The following is a 15,036-nucleotide window of genomic DNA, read 5'->3' as shown; positions in this document are numbered from 1 at the left end:
AAAGACTATCTTGTTTAATTCTGGTTTGCCACATCCATAGAACCATAATTAACGCTAGAGAGCGATATTATTTTCTAACACTTAAAAGCCAATCCCCGATTGGTCGTCCATCGCGCATTCGCGTTACAACTTGCTCCTTTTATATAGTATAGATAGCATATGATTCCTTCAGTGTCCATCCGCGATATTGTATAAGCGTCGTAGCACACAGTCGACGTATAATTTCGTCGTTTCCATATAATTGGACGACTACGCCGTAAGTACATTTGCAACACATCTCGGCATGTCCTTGAGATATTCCAGGATTGTTTTCTATCGATCGTCCACGGGGCGGAAGCGTGGGTGACATTCGACGAGCTCGCCGCTACTTGTCATCGTCATGACATTTCATATCAGAATGCCATAGAGCACCATATGATTGTTGTTTTATATTGATTTTTATTTATTCTCGTATAATATAAAGATTTATATAAGTTTGTTCAATCATGCAATTGAGATTTCACGCATCTGCAATTTAAATATATTCAATTAACAATTAATTTATGAATCGAAATTCGATAAATTATTATTTCTCCAATAAAGGGGATGATATTTGTCTCACATGTCGATAACTGGAAATTGAAATTTCGTAGGATCCATTATGCCATCGGTTCGAAGGATGATCCTGGGTCACGTTATGTCCGGCTTGTACAACAAGATGAATCGCCGGAAGAAGTTGGAGGGTGACATGCTTGAAACTCCAATGAAAAGATGTCTTTCTACCTTCGATATCACATTGCTTGGTAAATATATTTTTTTCAAGTCGTCTATATATAATTGCAATTTTAATAAGTAGCTGAAAAGAAAAGAAAATCTTTATTAAAAAAATGAGATGTTATTTTTACACAAGATGTATCTCTTATTTCAACAAAATTGATTGCACTTATATGCGACATATATGAGCGATACGCAATTTGCTATTATATTCGCGCATTATTGCGATGGTGGTAAACATAACAATTCGTAATAGTAGCCTCGAGTATCAGAGCGTTAGTCAACGATTGCATTAAATATTAATATATATAAAAATAATAAAACTTATATATGTGAAAAAGAAAATAAAATTATCTCACGCGGATATGTTTGCGACTTGAATAAAATTAATGTAATCTATTCAAAAGACACCAATATTAATTACTCTATTCAATTATGCATACGCTTCCAGGTGTGGGTCACATGGTCGGTGCCGGAATTTACGTGCTGACGGGAACGGTTGCGCGTGACACGGCTGGACCTGGTGTGATCTTCAGCTTCCTTGTGGCTGGTCTGGCTTCCGTTTTAGCAGCACTCTGTTACGCCGAGCTCGCCGCTCGTGTGCCAAAGGCAGGTAGCGCATACGTTTACACGTACATCTCTGTCGGCGAATTTTGGGCTTTCATCGTGGGATGGAATCTCATCTTAGAGCATATGATTGGTAAAAAAATTATTCCTTTATAGAGAGATTTCTGAAGTATTTATTAATAGGAATTTAATGAAAAGGAAAATTAAATTAAACCTGTAATTAGTAAAAGTCAAATTTATTATTAGAATTAAACATTTATTATCAAAATTAAATTAGAATTTTATATTCTATTTATTTTACTACTTTTGATTTTAAGAATCTTAACAGAAAGCTCTATCATTGATTAGGCGCAGCATCTGTAGCGAGGGCTTGGAGCGGATATGTGGATTCGTTGATCGGCGGTGTGATTGGCAATTACACCCGCGACGTGGTGATGGGTGGATACAGCATGGGAGAGCCGCTAGGTACCGTCCCGGACTTTCTAGCCAGCGGATTATGTCTGGTTTACGCTATGCTCTTGGGATTAGGGGTGAAATTCTCAACGACGGTAAATTCGTTCTTGACCATCATCAATCTCATGGTGATGGGACTGGTCGTCGTTCTGGGGATTTATTACGCAGATATCACGAACTGGAGCAGTCAGAACGGGGGTCTTTTGCCATATGGTTTCGGCGGCGTCATCACAGGCAAGTATCCTTCATTCGTATAGCTCGAATAAACAAAAACTGTGTCGACCGTAAAATATAAGTAAATTTTTGCAATCAATCTGAGCATCGCATGAAACGGACACCTTACATCTACTATCTAATTATTCGTAAGAACGCAGTAGAGAAATTATATTGAGGAAATATTGAGTTCTGATGTTTTGTTTTTTTTTCAGGCGCAGCAACGTGCTTCTACGCTTACGTCGGCTTCGATTCGATCGCGACTTCCGGAGAGGAAGCTCGCGATCCCGGGCGAAGCATTCCGCTGGCGACGTTACTCTCTATGGTGATAGTCACCATTGGATACATGATGGTTAGCGGCGCCCTGACGCTGGTCGTACCGTATTGGGCGATCAATCCTATCGCGGCTCTTCCGGAAGCCTTTTCGTCCCGAGGTATCCCGTGGGCTAAATATGTGATAAGGTAAAAATTTAAAATTCTATTTCTTTTTCTATTGACTTTTTAATAAAACTTTAGAAAAAAAGAAAATATTAGCTATATCGTTTTTCTTTTTTATCATTTTTATAGCGTACATCTAATAGTATCAACTCTATAATTGATTGCAATATTCAAAGGATTGAAAATATTATAATATTTATGTTCCAACACATGAGCATTCTTCTTTCTTTTCAAAAGTTACAATTCTAGATCTTTATAGAAAAAAAAAATAGTATTTTACAGTAAACAATAATTTAATTATTTTCTAATTAAAATTTAGACACACACTAATCTTTGGGTTTTGCATATCTAGCATGGGTGCTCTTTGCGGAATGACAACGACCCTTTTCGGATCCCTTTTCTCTCTTCCGAGGACAATGTACTCCATGGCAAACGACGGTCTGTTATTCGGTTTTCTGGGCCGCATCAGCGAGCGAACGCAAGTGCCGATATGGAATCTCGTCATAAGTGGACTACTCAGTGCCTTAATCGCTCTACTGTTTGATCTCCAACATCTGGTGGAGTTTATGTCGATCGGAACTCTGCTCGCATATACCATCGTTGCAGTTAGCGTCATCCTGCTGAGATATCTGCCTGAGCAACAGGTGTCTGATCAATGCAGCGTCGGCACGCCGAGCAGTCTATCCTCGCCACCCACAGAAGAAGCGGATTCCAGTAATTATAGCAGCATGGCATCCGTCAAATCCGAAGTGAGTATGTTTTTATTAAAAATACATATGATGCTTCGATCGTAACTCATACTATCAAATATGATATAAATTTATATTTTGCTTTATAAGATTTATATTTTATTTCTATAAGTATAAACCTTAATATAAAATAACAATCCACTGAGCAATTTTTAAATATATTTTTACATAATAAATCGTTCATATAGTTACTATGCGAAGGAGCTGGCAGATTCAAACCACGATACGCCTGGATGGAAGAATGGTTAGAGGATTATGATACTAGACACATCATGACCGCCTGTCTACTTATTTACACAATAACCTGTGCTTTCCTCGGTACTTTCCTAGTAATAGCATTTGAAACGACAGTTCCGTTCACAAAGAGCGATTACCTTTCCGCGGGGATCTATCTCCCGCTACCCATCGCGAGTAAGTTTATCTGAAACTTCTTTCAATTTTGGTATGATACAATTGTCACTTGTTTCCATTGACCTTGATTATACTTATTTATCCCAGATTTATTCTTAGGTCTTTTCGTGATTAATGCTCATAGACAAAATCCGCCCAGTGGAAAGTTTCGGGTACCGCTGGTACCTTTCATACCAGCGCTAAGCATCCTCTTCAATATGGGTCTGATAATGCACTTGTCTTCAATGACATGGCTACGGTTTTTTGTATGGATGACGGTCGGTAAGTTAATTATTAATAATATTATTGGTATGAGGATATGATGATATATAAATTTAAAATGTTGAAATTGAACATATTAAATTTGAATTAATTCCAATTTTTAATTCAGCTTCTCTTTTCGACTCTTTTTCAGGAATGATGATTTACTTCCTGTACGGCATCCATTACAGTAAAGAAGCAACCACTATCCCGAACTCATATTCCATCTTGATGGCTACCTCAGAAGCCGAAAAAGGTACAAAGTGGGGATCGACGTTGCGAGTTAGCCCGAAAAGCGACAAAGCCCCTATTTTGGACGACAAGGAACTTGTTCACTAAAGATAAGTTATATATTTTAATCAACACTATGTTTTCCTTATGCAATTCTTTCGCCATTTCGCCATTGAAATCGCGAAAATCGTACAAATTTTAATACCGGAGCAAAGTTTCAGCTGCCGACAACGAAGCACAATGCAGATTAATGCAACGAAATACAAAAAAAGATATTGTTCAATCTTCAACAGTTTATAATTAACTTTAATATAATTAGCGCACAATTAATACTCTGCTATTTAAATGTCACAATTTATTTTGTCTTATATATAGAATCTATTTTCTATTATTCCGTTTATTTGGCACCTTTCTTTGTATTTCGGCGGCTCCACTTTGCACACAAAAATTTGTTTGAAATTGAAAGTTTAAATGTTAAATATATATTTTGTAAATATCAATCTTGCAAAAGGCATACGGACTCGTACAACTCTTCTCGAAAGTTTTGTCAAGTACAAATAACTATATTTTTCGTATACTTAGCCTCATCTAGTCCGATTAATTACGAGAGTGATTTGTATAATTTTGAGAATTGTTGATGATAGTGTTTTTTAACAGGCTCAAGAAATATTGTTGTCACACGCACGTTCTCTTTTTCTAGATATGTTCGTTGTCATATACATACGATTAATCGATTTTATTTTTTGTATTTTGTTTTTTTAACATTAACCATATTTTACAAACACACTGCGTGGTGTATAATACTTGACAAAGAAAAACTTAATTTATTATTAGACAAAAACTCATATATATTTTATATTACAAACATGTTTTTAGTTCTCATCGATGAGAAATCGTCGTTTTTTTTATTCCGCGCAATTCTATTAGTGTAAGTATTGATAAGTATGATGATAGTATGATTGATTATATAGAATGAAATATTCTCTTTCCTTGTCTTCCTTTCCTTCTCTTTCGTTGTCATGAGAATGATCACACTATTCTGTCATTATAATTATATTAAGACTCAATAAACAATATATATCTCCTTCTAATGTAATAGTAAATGATAAATATAGTTTAGAACAATGCAACGTGCAAGTTTCCTGCAATTTTAATTATTATTAATTATAATGTTTCTTTTAAGATACGTGGACGGATTTTAAACAAAACAGATGGTTAAAAATTCATTTATTTATCTACAAAAGCATATTTTTAATAAGCATCGTTTTAATTCTGCAGCTATTTCATTAATTAATGAAAATATGTGAGAATATAAATCCTTACAAATATATAATAAATTAAATGTGCGATCAAAAGTTAAATTTATCTCAGTGACATAATACATTCGTGCGATTGATCCTTATTATAATAGTGTACAACATTGTTCTTGCGCGACACATTGACCGTCACGATACCCACGCAAATAATTTATGTCTATCTACAATAATATCTAAAGCTCAGTAAAGTTTGTGACTCTATATCTGTTTAACTCATTTTCATACCTGATAAATCATTTTCATGACTGCGATCGCGTTTATTTCCCATCTAAACGATTGCATTTGCATCAGGAAGGTATATAAAAGAGCTATCAAATAAAACACATACCAGTTTCGATTTTCTTTTATACAAAAGACTTTTGTTAACACATCCTGCATTAAATATTTATTAATTTTTATGCGCGTACATAAAATATTTTTAATTATATTTACATCTAAATGATATATAATAACGCTATGTAAAAAATATTGTTAAACATTATGTTTCTCTCGTAATGTATTTTACTCGGCAGTTAGTTGACAAATAAATATATATATATATATATATATATATATATATATATATATGTATGTATGTATGTATGATTATATGTCATTAAATCAAGGAAATAAGGATGACAACCAAATAGAGATCATTTTATTAGACATGGAATATTCGTTTAAGATTATAGTATTTTGTTTTCTTCTCCTGTAAAGTCTATATATTCTGTACATAGATATATTCTATAATAGATAACATATTGTTTTCTGAGGCAAATCGTTATCGATTCACCTCATGCACATTTACAAAACTGGAACACTTGATAAACGTGCAGGAAATTATGCATGCACACGTTCTATATATAGGTAGATATATAGTGTGTTCACGAAGTTGTTATGGATCAATGCGACTTTTGACTTTTAGGCTGGACTTCATGCATCTTATGTTAGCTTTTTGTGGGCGTAAAACTCTCAGTGTTTTCAATTTATTTACTAACCGAATTCGATCCCCGATGGATACACCGAATATTGCGTCAACTCATCATATAAAAAATTATCTAATAATTTTACAGGTATCAATGTTAAACGGGTCTATAACATTGTGCTGATATGTTACCTATTATTTCGAGTAAATACGATTTTCCAAGCGGACATCGGTTTCGCCTGTAGTATATTAATTTTTCTACGACCCCACCTAAGCCAGGAAAAGCCTATGATTAAGCAGAGAATGCTCTCTATGTAATAACCATCGAGCTGCATGACGCAAACACCGTTATTAGTATTCACACAGAGCTGAAAATGTAATATATATGTATATATTATATAAATTATGATAATCTTAAGGTATAATTGTGAATTACGATAAGAAAAAAAGGCAAAATGCTGCGCGACCAACCTCTCTCTCTGTAATTGTGCTACAATCGTTTGTATAATCGGTACTGCATTGCCTAAATGTTAAGGGATCGACGAACCAAAGCGCGGCCGTGGCGGGCCAATTTCCACCGAGATTACATAAAGTATTGAGCAATGTCATGTAAGTGCCACCAACAGCCGGGTCGCTGACCTTCGCGAAAAAAGCCATGGACGCCACGAACATACTACTTGCAGAAATCTAAAAAAAATTGTGTAAAGAAAAATAATTAAATGCGAATCATACACTTCGTGTTTAGAAAGAAGACACACTCCGTCTATTAATATTTACCTGATGTATGAAATAGAGACCTATCAATACGACGAAATAATAAGCTGGAACGTATCCGTTGATTACAATGAACGGTGTAATCCATACCAAACAAGCTGCTATTAAGCCGAAAGCCAACCTGTGTCATATATATACAAGTCCGTTTTATAAATTACCCGATAAAAAAACTTGATAATCCATCATCATCATATAAACATGAATGACACATTAATTACCTGTAAGGCATAGCTTTCATATAAACGTCCATAGGTCTTGGCCCAGCAGTATATTTCGAGATTACTAATGGTAAAATTATTTGCAGTGGTATCATCGGCACGGCCATAAAAGCGAATTTTTCCTTGGGAATGCCGGCTTCTATAAGCTTCAAACCAGTCACAGCGTCGCATGCCGAAAATCCGATCTACAAAACGTAATGAATGAAATCAACTCTCTATGTCACACCCAGCGCAATTGAATTATAATTTTCAGTATCGAACCTTTGCAGTCAAGAGAAATATAATCGTGGTCTTTATGGCTGGTAATTTAACTATATCCCACAATAGCTTGTACGCATGCTTAATATCCATATTTAGCTCTTCGCCTTTGGATATTCTGCCTTTATTTTCGTGTTTGAATAACGCGATAAACGTTGTCATAACGAGAAACGCCCAGCCCCAAAAGTACAAAAATCCTACAAATATAATAATATATTAGAGAGACCCTATATATAGGTACGTCTATAAAGATATAAAAATAATTCCGTTAATAGCTAGACTCTTCTTACCAGGTAGAGTTAGCATGCCCACGTCGGAAGGGACTGATCTTAAATAATTATTGCAAAATTCGGCAGATTCCAACGAAATGAACAACACATAGCCGATGAAATATCCCGCCGTTTGGCCGACGCTGTTACAAGTGGACGCATATCCGACGTTGCACCTTAATGAGCGAATCAACTAATTAAGCAGATCTCGCAAAAAAAAAAATACTGCACGCGTATACGAAACTGGATTATATTTTTTGCAAGAATACCTTTTAAGCATCGTAAGCGCCCATCCGTCAACTACAATGTCCTGAGTCGCGGCAAGTACGTTCAACGAGAAGAATAACGCGGTCAGCATTTCGATATTGGGCTTCTCGTGTTCTTTGCCAAGCCAGTGTTCGACGTAATTCGACAGAAGGAGCATAAACATACCCATTAGGTACTGGGTAGGGATCAACCATGTTTTCCTTCGTCCGAACTTTTGGGAGAAAATGGAATCTACTATGGGTGCCCAAAAGAGCTTCAACGAGAACGGCCATTGCACGAAACTAAATTCTGCCTATGTCAACAAAAAATACGATAAATTATTTTTTTATTTAAATTTACTGTGCGATTGTTAATTCAATGTTCTTATATGAAAATCGCACGTGAAAAAAGAGACATATAGTCGTTCAAGTTTGGTCAAATATTTTAGGGTGACTCTGTATATATTGAAAGATACATATTCTATATGTATTAGACTTGTGTCTTATAAAACATAATTGCTGACATATGATTATTCAAGAATATGTGACTATGCGAATTTAAGTCTCTGAGAAGCTAAACTGTGTGATCAACTGTTTCTTATTTTTAGTATCAGAAAACTAAGCATATAAAAAATCCTATAAAAATATATAATAATAATCATATAAAAAATCATATAATAATCATATAACAAATTCTGGTACCAAATAAAAAAATTTACAAGAAGCGGAATTGATTAGTTTGGTTTTTAAGAAGCTTATACATCAATCAGACATCGTTCTTAACCATATTGCCAATTTAATAATCATGTATATATTGAACCTATATATATTCGACGACAATAGAGTTTTTATCCTACCTGTTGCCGATAAGAAACCCCTCTGTTCTGCAATAGCATGGGAATCGAGCCACATAATCCCAACGGGATGCCCTGCAGCAAGTACAAGAAGAACAGTATCGCGATGTTCTTCTCGTCACCTCGCAAATCGGAGGGTTCCTGAATACTATACCCGTCGACGATACCATCTTCAGCGACGCTATTCTCCTTGTCCAATTTTCTCTTCATCTTCGTTCTTCACCTAATCTCGGATCAGTCAACAATATTCACTCGCGCCACGTTTACTCGCGTTGACGTTGACGTTCAAGGTTACCGCCGATCGCGTTCAAGATCGTCCCCCCGGACTTGTTAGGTTAGAAATCCGCCGCTCGTCACCGCATATCGCGAACGAGCGCACGCACTCTACTCGATTCTAAATTCTCGATGATGACGGTGGAGAATAAAAACGAATGATTTATGCCGGTCGAAGTGTCATCACTTACGCGATCATCGCGAACATAACCTTTGCTCCTGGTCCGCGCCGGACAAACGCTGGAATCGCTGTTGAATTCGTGACTCGGTTTCTTTTTTCCCTCCTTTTTCTAACACGTTGACATCGCGACGCGCGAGAAAGAAATTGCTCGCGTGAAAATGACGCGCGGACATAAATGGATGCACTGTCGCGTTGCCACGTTGTTGATTATTAGGACACGTCAGTTTTATTCTTGTTTTTTTTTCTCGCAACGTCACGTGCGCGCGGCTACTTGTATACATAGATGGGGGATGTACGAAAATTATATGGAGGGAGCATCGGAGCGTCATCTCGCGTACGATCGACGAGACGGCGATATTTCTGGAGGGAATTTCAAATCGACTCACAATTTTCTCAATTTATACTACTATTGTACAAGGAGACTTTATTTATGCGTACATGAATTCTTTTTTTATCAAATAGTATTGGATAAGTGTGATATAATTATATGGTTGAAATATTTAAAAAAAAAAAAATTATTCAAGCTTTCCTTACGTAGTTACAAGCAAACATATTGCAACTTCTATTTTCCGTCGCGACGCCGATTGCCAGATTGATTAAATCCTTCACGTTTGAGCTCACGGAAGAGACATTAAGCACGTTGTTTCGTATTCTGCAAAAATTTCAATTGATTAGGCGATTAATATGACGTTGCGAAGTAACTTAAACGATGAGAAAGATATATACAGATTGGTAAGATGATATTTCCGATTAGCATTCAAGATTTCGACGTCCTTGTCGAGATCGGACAGATAATCCTTCTGGATTTCGCAAGTCAACCTGGCGACGCATCTCGGGGAAACGATCAATCTGTTGGTCGAGCCGTCTTTTTGTATCTGTTCGTTAAAGAAAAAATTAACGTTTTTGTTCAAGTTCTAGCGCAGAAAAATTACGTCGTGGTATATTTGAATACCTTGACTAAATTTTTCTTCAACATGTTCAAAATGTAATCCATTTGGTAGCCGTTTTGCGCTTCCTCCAAGAAAGTTTCCGATCTTTTCCTCCTTCCGCCTACGATGCCAATTGGTAGGAGAACCGGATTTGAAGCTAACGCCGCTGCTGCTCCGATCAATGCAACACCAGCTAGAGCCTTTAACGCTACGGCCTTAACAGATAAACATAATCATAATATTTCATTTGCAAATCTCTCGATCGATTTAAAATATAGAGGAAAAAAATGTTTATGGCACCGGATGTTCCTAGTATCGGACAAAGTATGCTTATTACTGTTAAATGATAAGATGCTTACAATAGATACTAGATAAAATTTTACTTGTTGATCAGTATTACAGATTCTAACAGATTTACGTTCAGTTCATTGAAAGTAATTGGTGATTTTAGTTGTTCCTTCTGTAAATCTGTAAATATTTTTAATTTCGAAATTTTTAATATTTAGTTAATTTGAATTTATTTTATATTGCTTAAATATGTCGTGGCGGTAATGAATTAATTTACTTTACACGACATATTGAACATTCATTTTCTCTTTGGTATATAAAATATTATTTATCGCGAGATTTATTCCATTAAAATGTTAATCATGTAAACATAGTCGACAATTCTAATTATATTCTCGAATTTGTACATATATTATAATCCGAGAATATTTATCTTTAATTTTAACTTGTATATTTATTCACTTATGTTAAAATGCACAATATACATATAATCTGTCACTTATAAAATAAATTACAAATTTTATATATTATATTAAAAAATAATATGATATAACCCTTCCAACGGGAGTACACCTTGACGTTGGTGGAAGGGCTTAGTACCTGAAGGGTTTATCCTGAAGGGAAAGCTAAGTACACCCGAACGATTCGTGACTGTAAAAGCATTGTCACGAGTCGTCAAATGGTTCATATTTAATGAGCATTCGATAGCGTATATTTGATGAGCGCATATTAATGCGCCAGTTTTCAGTGTGCCGCTAATAGTTTATCGCGAAATAAAAAAAAAAAATTGATCAACAAATTAATTCTTGTTATTAACGATCCGTAAGTATGGAAATGACGGATATTTATCAAAGTGAATTGCCATTTTTCGTGAAAAATAAAATTATATGATGACAATTGGTCACAGCAAAAGAGCCAATGGGCATCAAAGAAAAGAAACAATAAACTTGGAGACTTTCGAGAGGATTTCGATAAATTCAAGTATCGATTTAACTTGCCTTTTTTAAAAGGGGGTTTCAAAAAACTTTAGATATCTGTTATTGGGAAATTTCTTAAAATTGTTTTCGACCTTTTCTCGTTTTCGCTTCCTCTATATATAGGTAATAAAATTCATGTTCCTCGAAATATATGTACCTTTTGCGCGTGAAGATTTCCGGGATGCTGCGGCACATTTTCATCCGGATAAGCCGAGTCGCCAGGACCGAATTCGTCACCGTCCGCCAATGTTCCCGAAACACCATAGCCGCCGTTCAAACCTCCGTATCCAGACGGCCTGTTATAGCCCCCATGACTGCTAACGCCATAACCATATCCTCCAGAATTTCCAGAACCGTATCCCAAAGTGCTGGGTCTGTTAGCACTTTCACTTCCGTACACTGGACGCGATGGATACCTTTTTCATCAAGCGTCAATCAGAATGTCTTTAATTTATCAAAATTTTACATATTTTTCTTTACGAATTCTTTAAATCTTTCGACACGCCGTCAAGAAAAATTAAATTTTTTTTTAATTAATGCCGAAAGTGCTTCGTAAAATTCGCGGAAACGCGACGGAGATTTGCGAAAAGTTTACGGTAAGAGAAAGTTGAGAAAATTTACCTGTCTCCTGACTGACTTCCTGCGTAGCTTCCGCTTCCGCCTCCTCCTCCTCCTCCTCCTCCGGGTCTACCGCCGTTTCCGGTGGAACTTGAGGGTCGATTTTGTATCTGCCATCCGTATCTGGAAAGAAACTTTGCGTTCTAAAATTTTTATGTACATAGAAAAAATAATCAACACATCACTACCTGTCAACAGGATTTCGCTCGTTATATTGAGAAGGATAACGTCCGATATCCAAAGGGATCTTGTTGTAATTGTAATCCGGTCGAGTAGATTCGCTGATACTGTATCTACGGCCGCAACAGCTGGAATTTGCAAGTAAAAATGTTCCATATATAATTAGAATTGTTGACAAAAAATCGTTATTAACTTAGCTGTCACGTTTCGAGAGTTTAAGATTTAAAGGGGAGGAAAAGCTACGATCAATTCGGAGATGTTGACTTATCTCTGTCGAGATTCGAGTCGCGATGTATGACAGTTCTTGGTTTCTTGTCTGTTTTCTTCTCTTCCTCGCTGTTATTATCTAGGATAAGCTGCGATGAGTTTTTCGCGCGAATGATATTTTCGAGAAGTTTGTCCTCGGAATCTGCAGAGTATTTCTTTGAAAGTTCAGTTGTCACCGGGAATTCACTTTTCTCCGCCAGTGCACAATAAACACCGAGAGTGATGAAAAGAATTAGAACGTGCGTCATTGTCGTGATAAATAAAAATGCGAATATTTAATGCGTTTTCTTCTCAAGCTTCCGAATATAAAGTATCGGGTACGCAGATAATTCTCCAAGAATCATAAAAAGTTCGGCGAGCGTTCGCTTCAACGAGATGACACAAAAGTAACTCTCTAATTTTCCAAGTTTCACCTATTTATATAGCGGTCATGCATGGGATACTATCATAAATTCACCCTTCAGGGACGAATGTGGAATTTTTCTGCGATAAAATGCAAGGAAGCAGTAATAAAAGTTATCGATTCTGATGCTCATTTCTCCGTATTTTTTTCTAATTATGATAAGCTTGTTATTGTAGTTGCAAAGAAAGCAACAAAAGGCTTTACTTTAAAGCTTTATTACAAGAATCTAATATTTTTGCAAATTTTATTTATGCCTGCAAATATTTTTATGCTTTTTAGTTATTCAATATCTAGTTTCCGTTTAAACAAAACGTGAATCTTACAGATATTTTTTAATGATTTGAAAATAAAAATGGTGAACATGCAGTAATAGATACAATAAGAGATATTCATTCTTTCCTAATGATTTGATATTTCTTCTATTCTTATTTTTGTGTTATAAATATTCTACGAGAACTATTGCAAACTGTATAATTTTCATACGGAATAATATGACACTGGTTGCGTCCCTGAAGCTACAAAGTGTGACCAAACGTCAAGGAGCACAGAGCGCTAGCGAAAATAAAAGTGTCACGAGTGAGTCAAGAATCGTCACGCTAGCGCATTAATTAAGATTTCTCATGTTATTGTTTTCGTTATTTGCTTACGAAATTTGACAAAAATCACGAGACGAGATCATGCCAATAGATCCTACCAACCTCGCGTCATTATGATCTGTATTTCGTTTTCTCCCTTTAAGGAATCCATTAAATTCAACCAACTTTCTCTTCTATAATTAATGTCTAATTAACGCTATTTTCACGAGGAAAATCACACAAACCTCGAGCACTATAACTTTCATTTTTTTTTTCCGCTTTCCCTTTCGTTACGGTCTTCGGTCTTTCCACACCATGAAAGTTTGTCGGTGAAAATTCAAGCAAACGTAAGATTTTATTTTATTTTTTTTTTCAATCTCCCCGATTTACAGTGAGAGAGATTTAAAACAGTTCGTACAACAAGACATTTGATCCACTGATTACTTGAAAATGAGTCAATGAAGGAATGATAGCCAGACTTGGAAAGTTTCGCCGAATTGGCGATTGCTAATTTCCTACCGTGTGCTTTGTTTCCCTTAATGGATTTCGCCATTACGAAATGTGAACAGGACAATTTGTTCCGTCTGGATGTCCGTCAGTGTGACGAACAACCGAAATTACGCGGATACACACCGCATCCACGAGTCCTTATTACATTAAACTACAAAATTTCTAACAACAAGAAAGGACTCGTGTCGGAACTTTGACGCACTAATTAGCCTTGTAAAATAATGATAGTCGAGGCTGTTGCTTTTTCTTTATCTCAATATTACTACAACGCTAAGTCAATTTTTGTTAACTTGAATAATTTTTTAGCTAATTATACCAGTTAGCTAAAAGATGTTTAGAAAATTCGAAGCACTAGAGACACGTTTCATTAATCTTTTACACGCGTTACTTCAAGCATGAAAGGAAAGCGTATGTATTACAGTTTGATTATGCTGAGTATGTGTATTCAATCAACCGCAAGAGCCGATACGAGAGACGCGGGCATTAATTTAAGCAAAACCGACGAGGACCCCCGTGAGGATCGATGGATCGCAATGAAAGAGGAAAACCGATTTCGTTCCGAGGATGCTGGGAACGAGACATTAGGGAGCTAATTTAAAAAATAGAGGGGGAGGCTGCCACGCTTAGGACGAAGGTAATTCTCGGGTGTGGAAACAGGACAGGAATAGAGAAAGAGGGAGGAAGGGAGGGAGATACCGGGGTGGCCTGTAGAAGATACGAGAGACCGCGGGATGGAGCGAGAGCAAAGTAATCAATACGCATTCACACGCGGTGCCTTGCATACCCGGGTTTCCATGGGAACTGACGCCCACGCATGCGTCGGTCCATGAGATGCTGCTGTACCAACGAGATCGTACAGAAGTCTGAATATCCGAATCAGTCTCGCGCCAACCATTCCGTGCGCGAGAGACGAGCGACGAAGATCGGCGAAAGCATGGAGAA

General features: G+C 36.4%; 3 protein-coding genes across 5 annotated transcripts; 1 reads left to right on the top strand and 2 right to left on the bottom strand.

Annotated features, from left to right (window-relative positions):
* The first annotated feature begins 106 nt into the window (after nucleotides 1-106).
* On the top strand, nucleotides 107-5,181 carry LOC115232779 (cationic amino acid transporter 4). 3 transcript variants are annotated; one of them, XM_029802874.1, is made up of 9 exons: nucleotides 107-256; nucleotides 633-782; nucleotides 1,205-1,453; nucleotides 1,669-2,007; nucleotides 2,202-2,448; nucleotides 2,777-3,173; nucleotides 3,362-3,584; nucleotides 3,672-3,845; nucleotides 3,979-4,163. In XM_029802874.1, exons 2-9 carry the CDS (start codon nucleotides 641-643, stop codon nucleotides 4,161-4,163), a joined length of 1,956 nt encoding a protein of 651 aa, XP_029658734.1. In that variant the 5' UTR covers nucleotides 107-256; nucleotides 633-640. The 3 variants fall into 3 exon arrangements, with proteins under 3 accessions (XP_029658734.1, XP_029658736.1, XP_029658735.1); XM_029802876.1 differs by lacking the exon at nucleotides 107-256 and having other exon boundaries at nucleotides 641-782; nucleotides 3,684-3,845; nucleotides 3,979-5,181; XM_029802875.1 differs by lacking the exon at nucleotides 107-256 and having other exon boundaries at nucleotides 641-782; nucleotides 3,979-5,181.
* A 118-nt stretch (nucleotides 5,182-5,299) lies between these two features.
* On the bottom strand, nucleotides 5,300-9,560 carry LOC115232735 (acetyl-coenzyme A transporter 1). Its single transcript, XM_029802794.1, has 8 exons — nucleotides 8,897-9,560; nucleotides 8,064-8,353; nucleotides 7,816-7,970; nucleotides 7,529-7,722; nucleotides 7,268-7,452; nucleotides 7,053-7,170; nucleotides 6,747-6,962; nucleotides 5,300-6,643 (listed from the first exon to the last, which is right to left on the bottom strand). Exons 1-8 carry the CDS (start codon nucleotides 9,101-9,103, stop codon nucleotides 6,464-6,466), a joined length of 1,545 nt encoding a protein of 514 aa, XP_029658654.1. The 5' UTR covers nucleotides 9,104-9,560; the 3' UTR covers nucleotides 5,300-6,463.
* A 137-nt stretch (nucleotides 9,561-9,697) lies between these two features.
* Nucleotides 9,698-14,371, bottom strand: LOC115232737. Its single transcript, XM_029802796.1, has 8 exons — nucleotides 14,104-14,371; nucleotides 12,604-12,971; nucleotides 12,348-12,467; nucleotides 12,163-12,282; nucleotides 11,699-11,957; nucleotides 10,300-10,491; nucleotides 10,074-10,222; nucleotides 9,698-9,999 (listed from the first exon to the last, which is right to left on the bottom strand). The coding sequence occupies exons 2-8, from the start codon at nucleotides 12,852-12,854 to the stop codon at nucleotides 9,867-9,869; spliced, it is 1,224 nt and encodes a 407-aa protein (XP_029658656.1). The 5' UTR covers nucleotides 12,855-12,971; nucleotides 14,104-14,371; the 3' UTR covers nucleotides 9,698-9,866.
* Nucleotides 14,372-15,036: the final 665 nt, after the last annotated feature.

This window comes from Formica exsecta, unplaced genomic scaffold, assembly GCF_003651465.1.
Source record: "Formica exsecta isolate Colony F162 unplaced genomic scaffold, ASM365146v1 scaffold15, whole genome shotgun sequence".
In the NCBI taxonomy this organism is placed as follows: domain Eukaryota; kingdom Metazoa; phylum Arthropoda; class Insecta; order Hymenoptera; family Formicidae; genus Formica; species Formica exsecta.
This window is presented reverse-complemented; position numbering and strand designations above follow the sequence as displayed.

Coding starts and splice junctions, on each gene's coding strand:
- LOC115232779 (XM_029802875.1), top strand. CDS start 641: ATGCCATCGGTTCGAAGGATGATCCTGGGTCACGTTATGTCCGGCTTG. Junction 2,008..2,201: donor TTTCGGCGGCGTCATCACAG/GCAAGTATCCTT, acceptor TTTTTTTTTCAG/GCGCAGCAACGTGCTTCTAC. Junction 3,585..3,671: donor TCTCCCGCTACCCATCGCGA/GTAAGTTTATCT, acceptor TATTTATCCCAG/ATTTATTCTTAGGTCTTTTC.
- LOC115232735 (XM_029802794.1), bottom strand. CDS start 9,103: ATGAAGAGAAAATTGGACAAGGAGAATAGCGTCGCTGAAGATGGTATC. Junction 7,723..7,815: donor GGGCATGCTAACTCTACCTG/GTAAGAAGAGTC, acceptor TTATATTTGTAG/GATTTTTGTACTTTTGGGGC. Junction 6,644..6,746: donor GCACAATTACAGAGAGAGAG/GTTGGTCGCGCA, acceptor TTACATTTTCAG/CTCTGTGTGAATACTAATAA.
- LOC115232737 (XM_029802796.1), bottom strand. CDS start 12,854: ATGACGCACGTTCTAATTCTTTTCATCACTCTCGGTGTTTATTGTGCA. Junction 12,468..12,603: donor TCGAATCTCGACAGAGATAA/GTCAACATCTCC, acceptor TGCAAATTCCAG/CTGTTGCGGCCGTAGATACA. Junction 10,492..11,698: donor GAAATCTTCACGCGCAAAAG/GTACATATATTT, acceptor TTATCTGTTAAG/GCCGTAGCGTTAAAGGCTCT.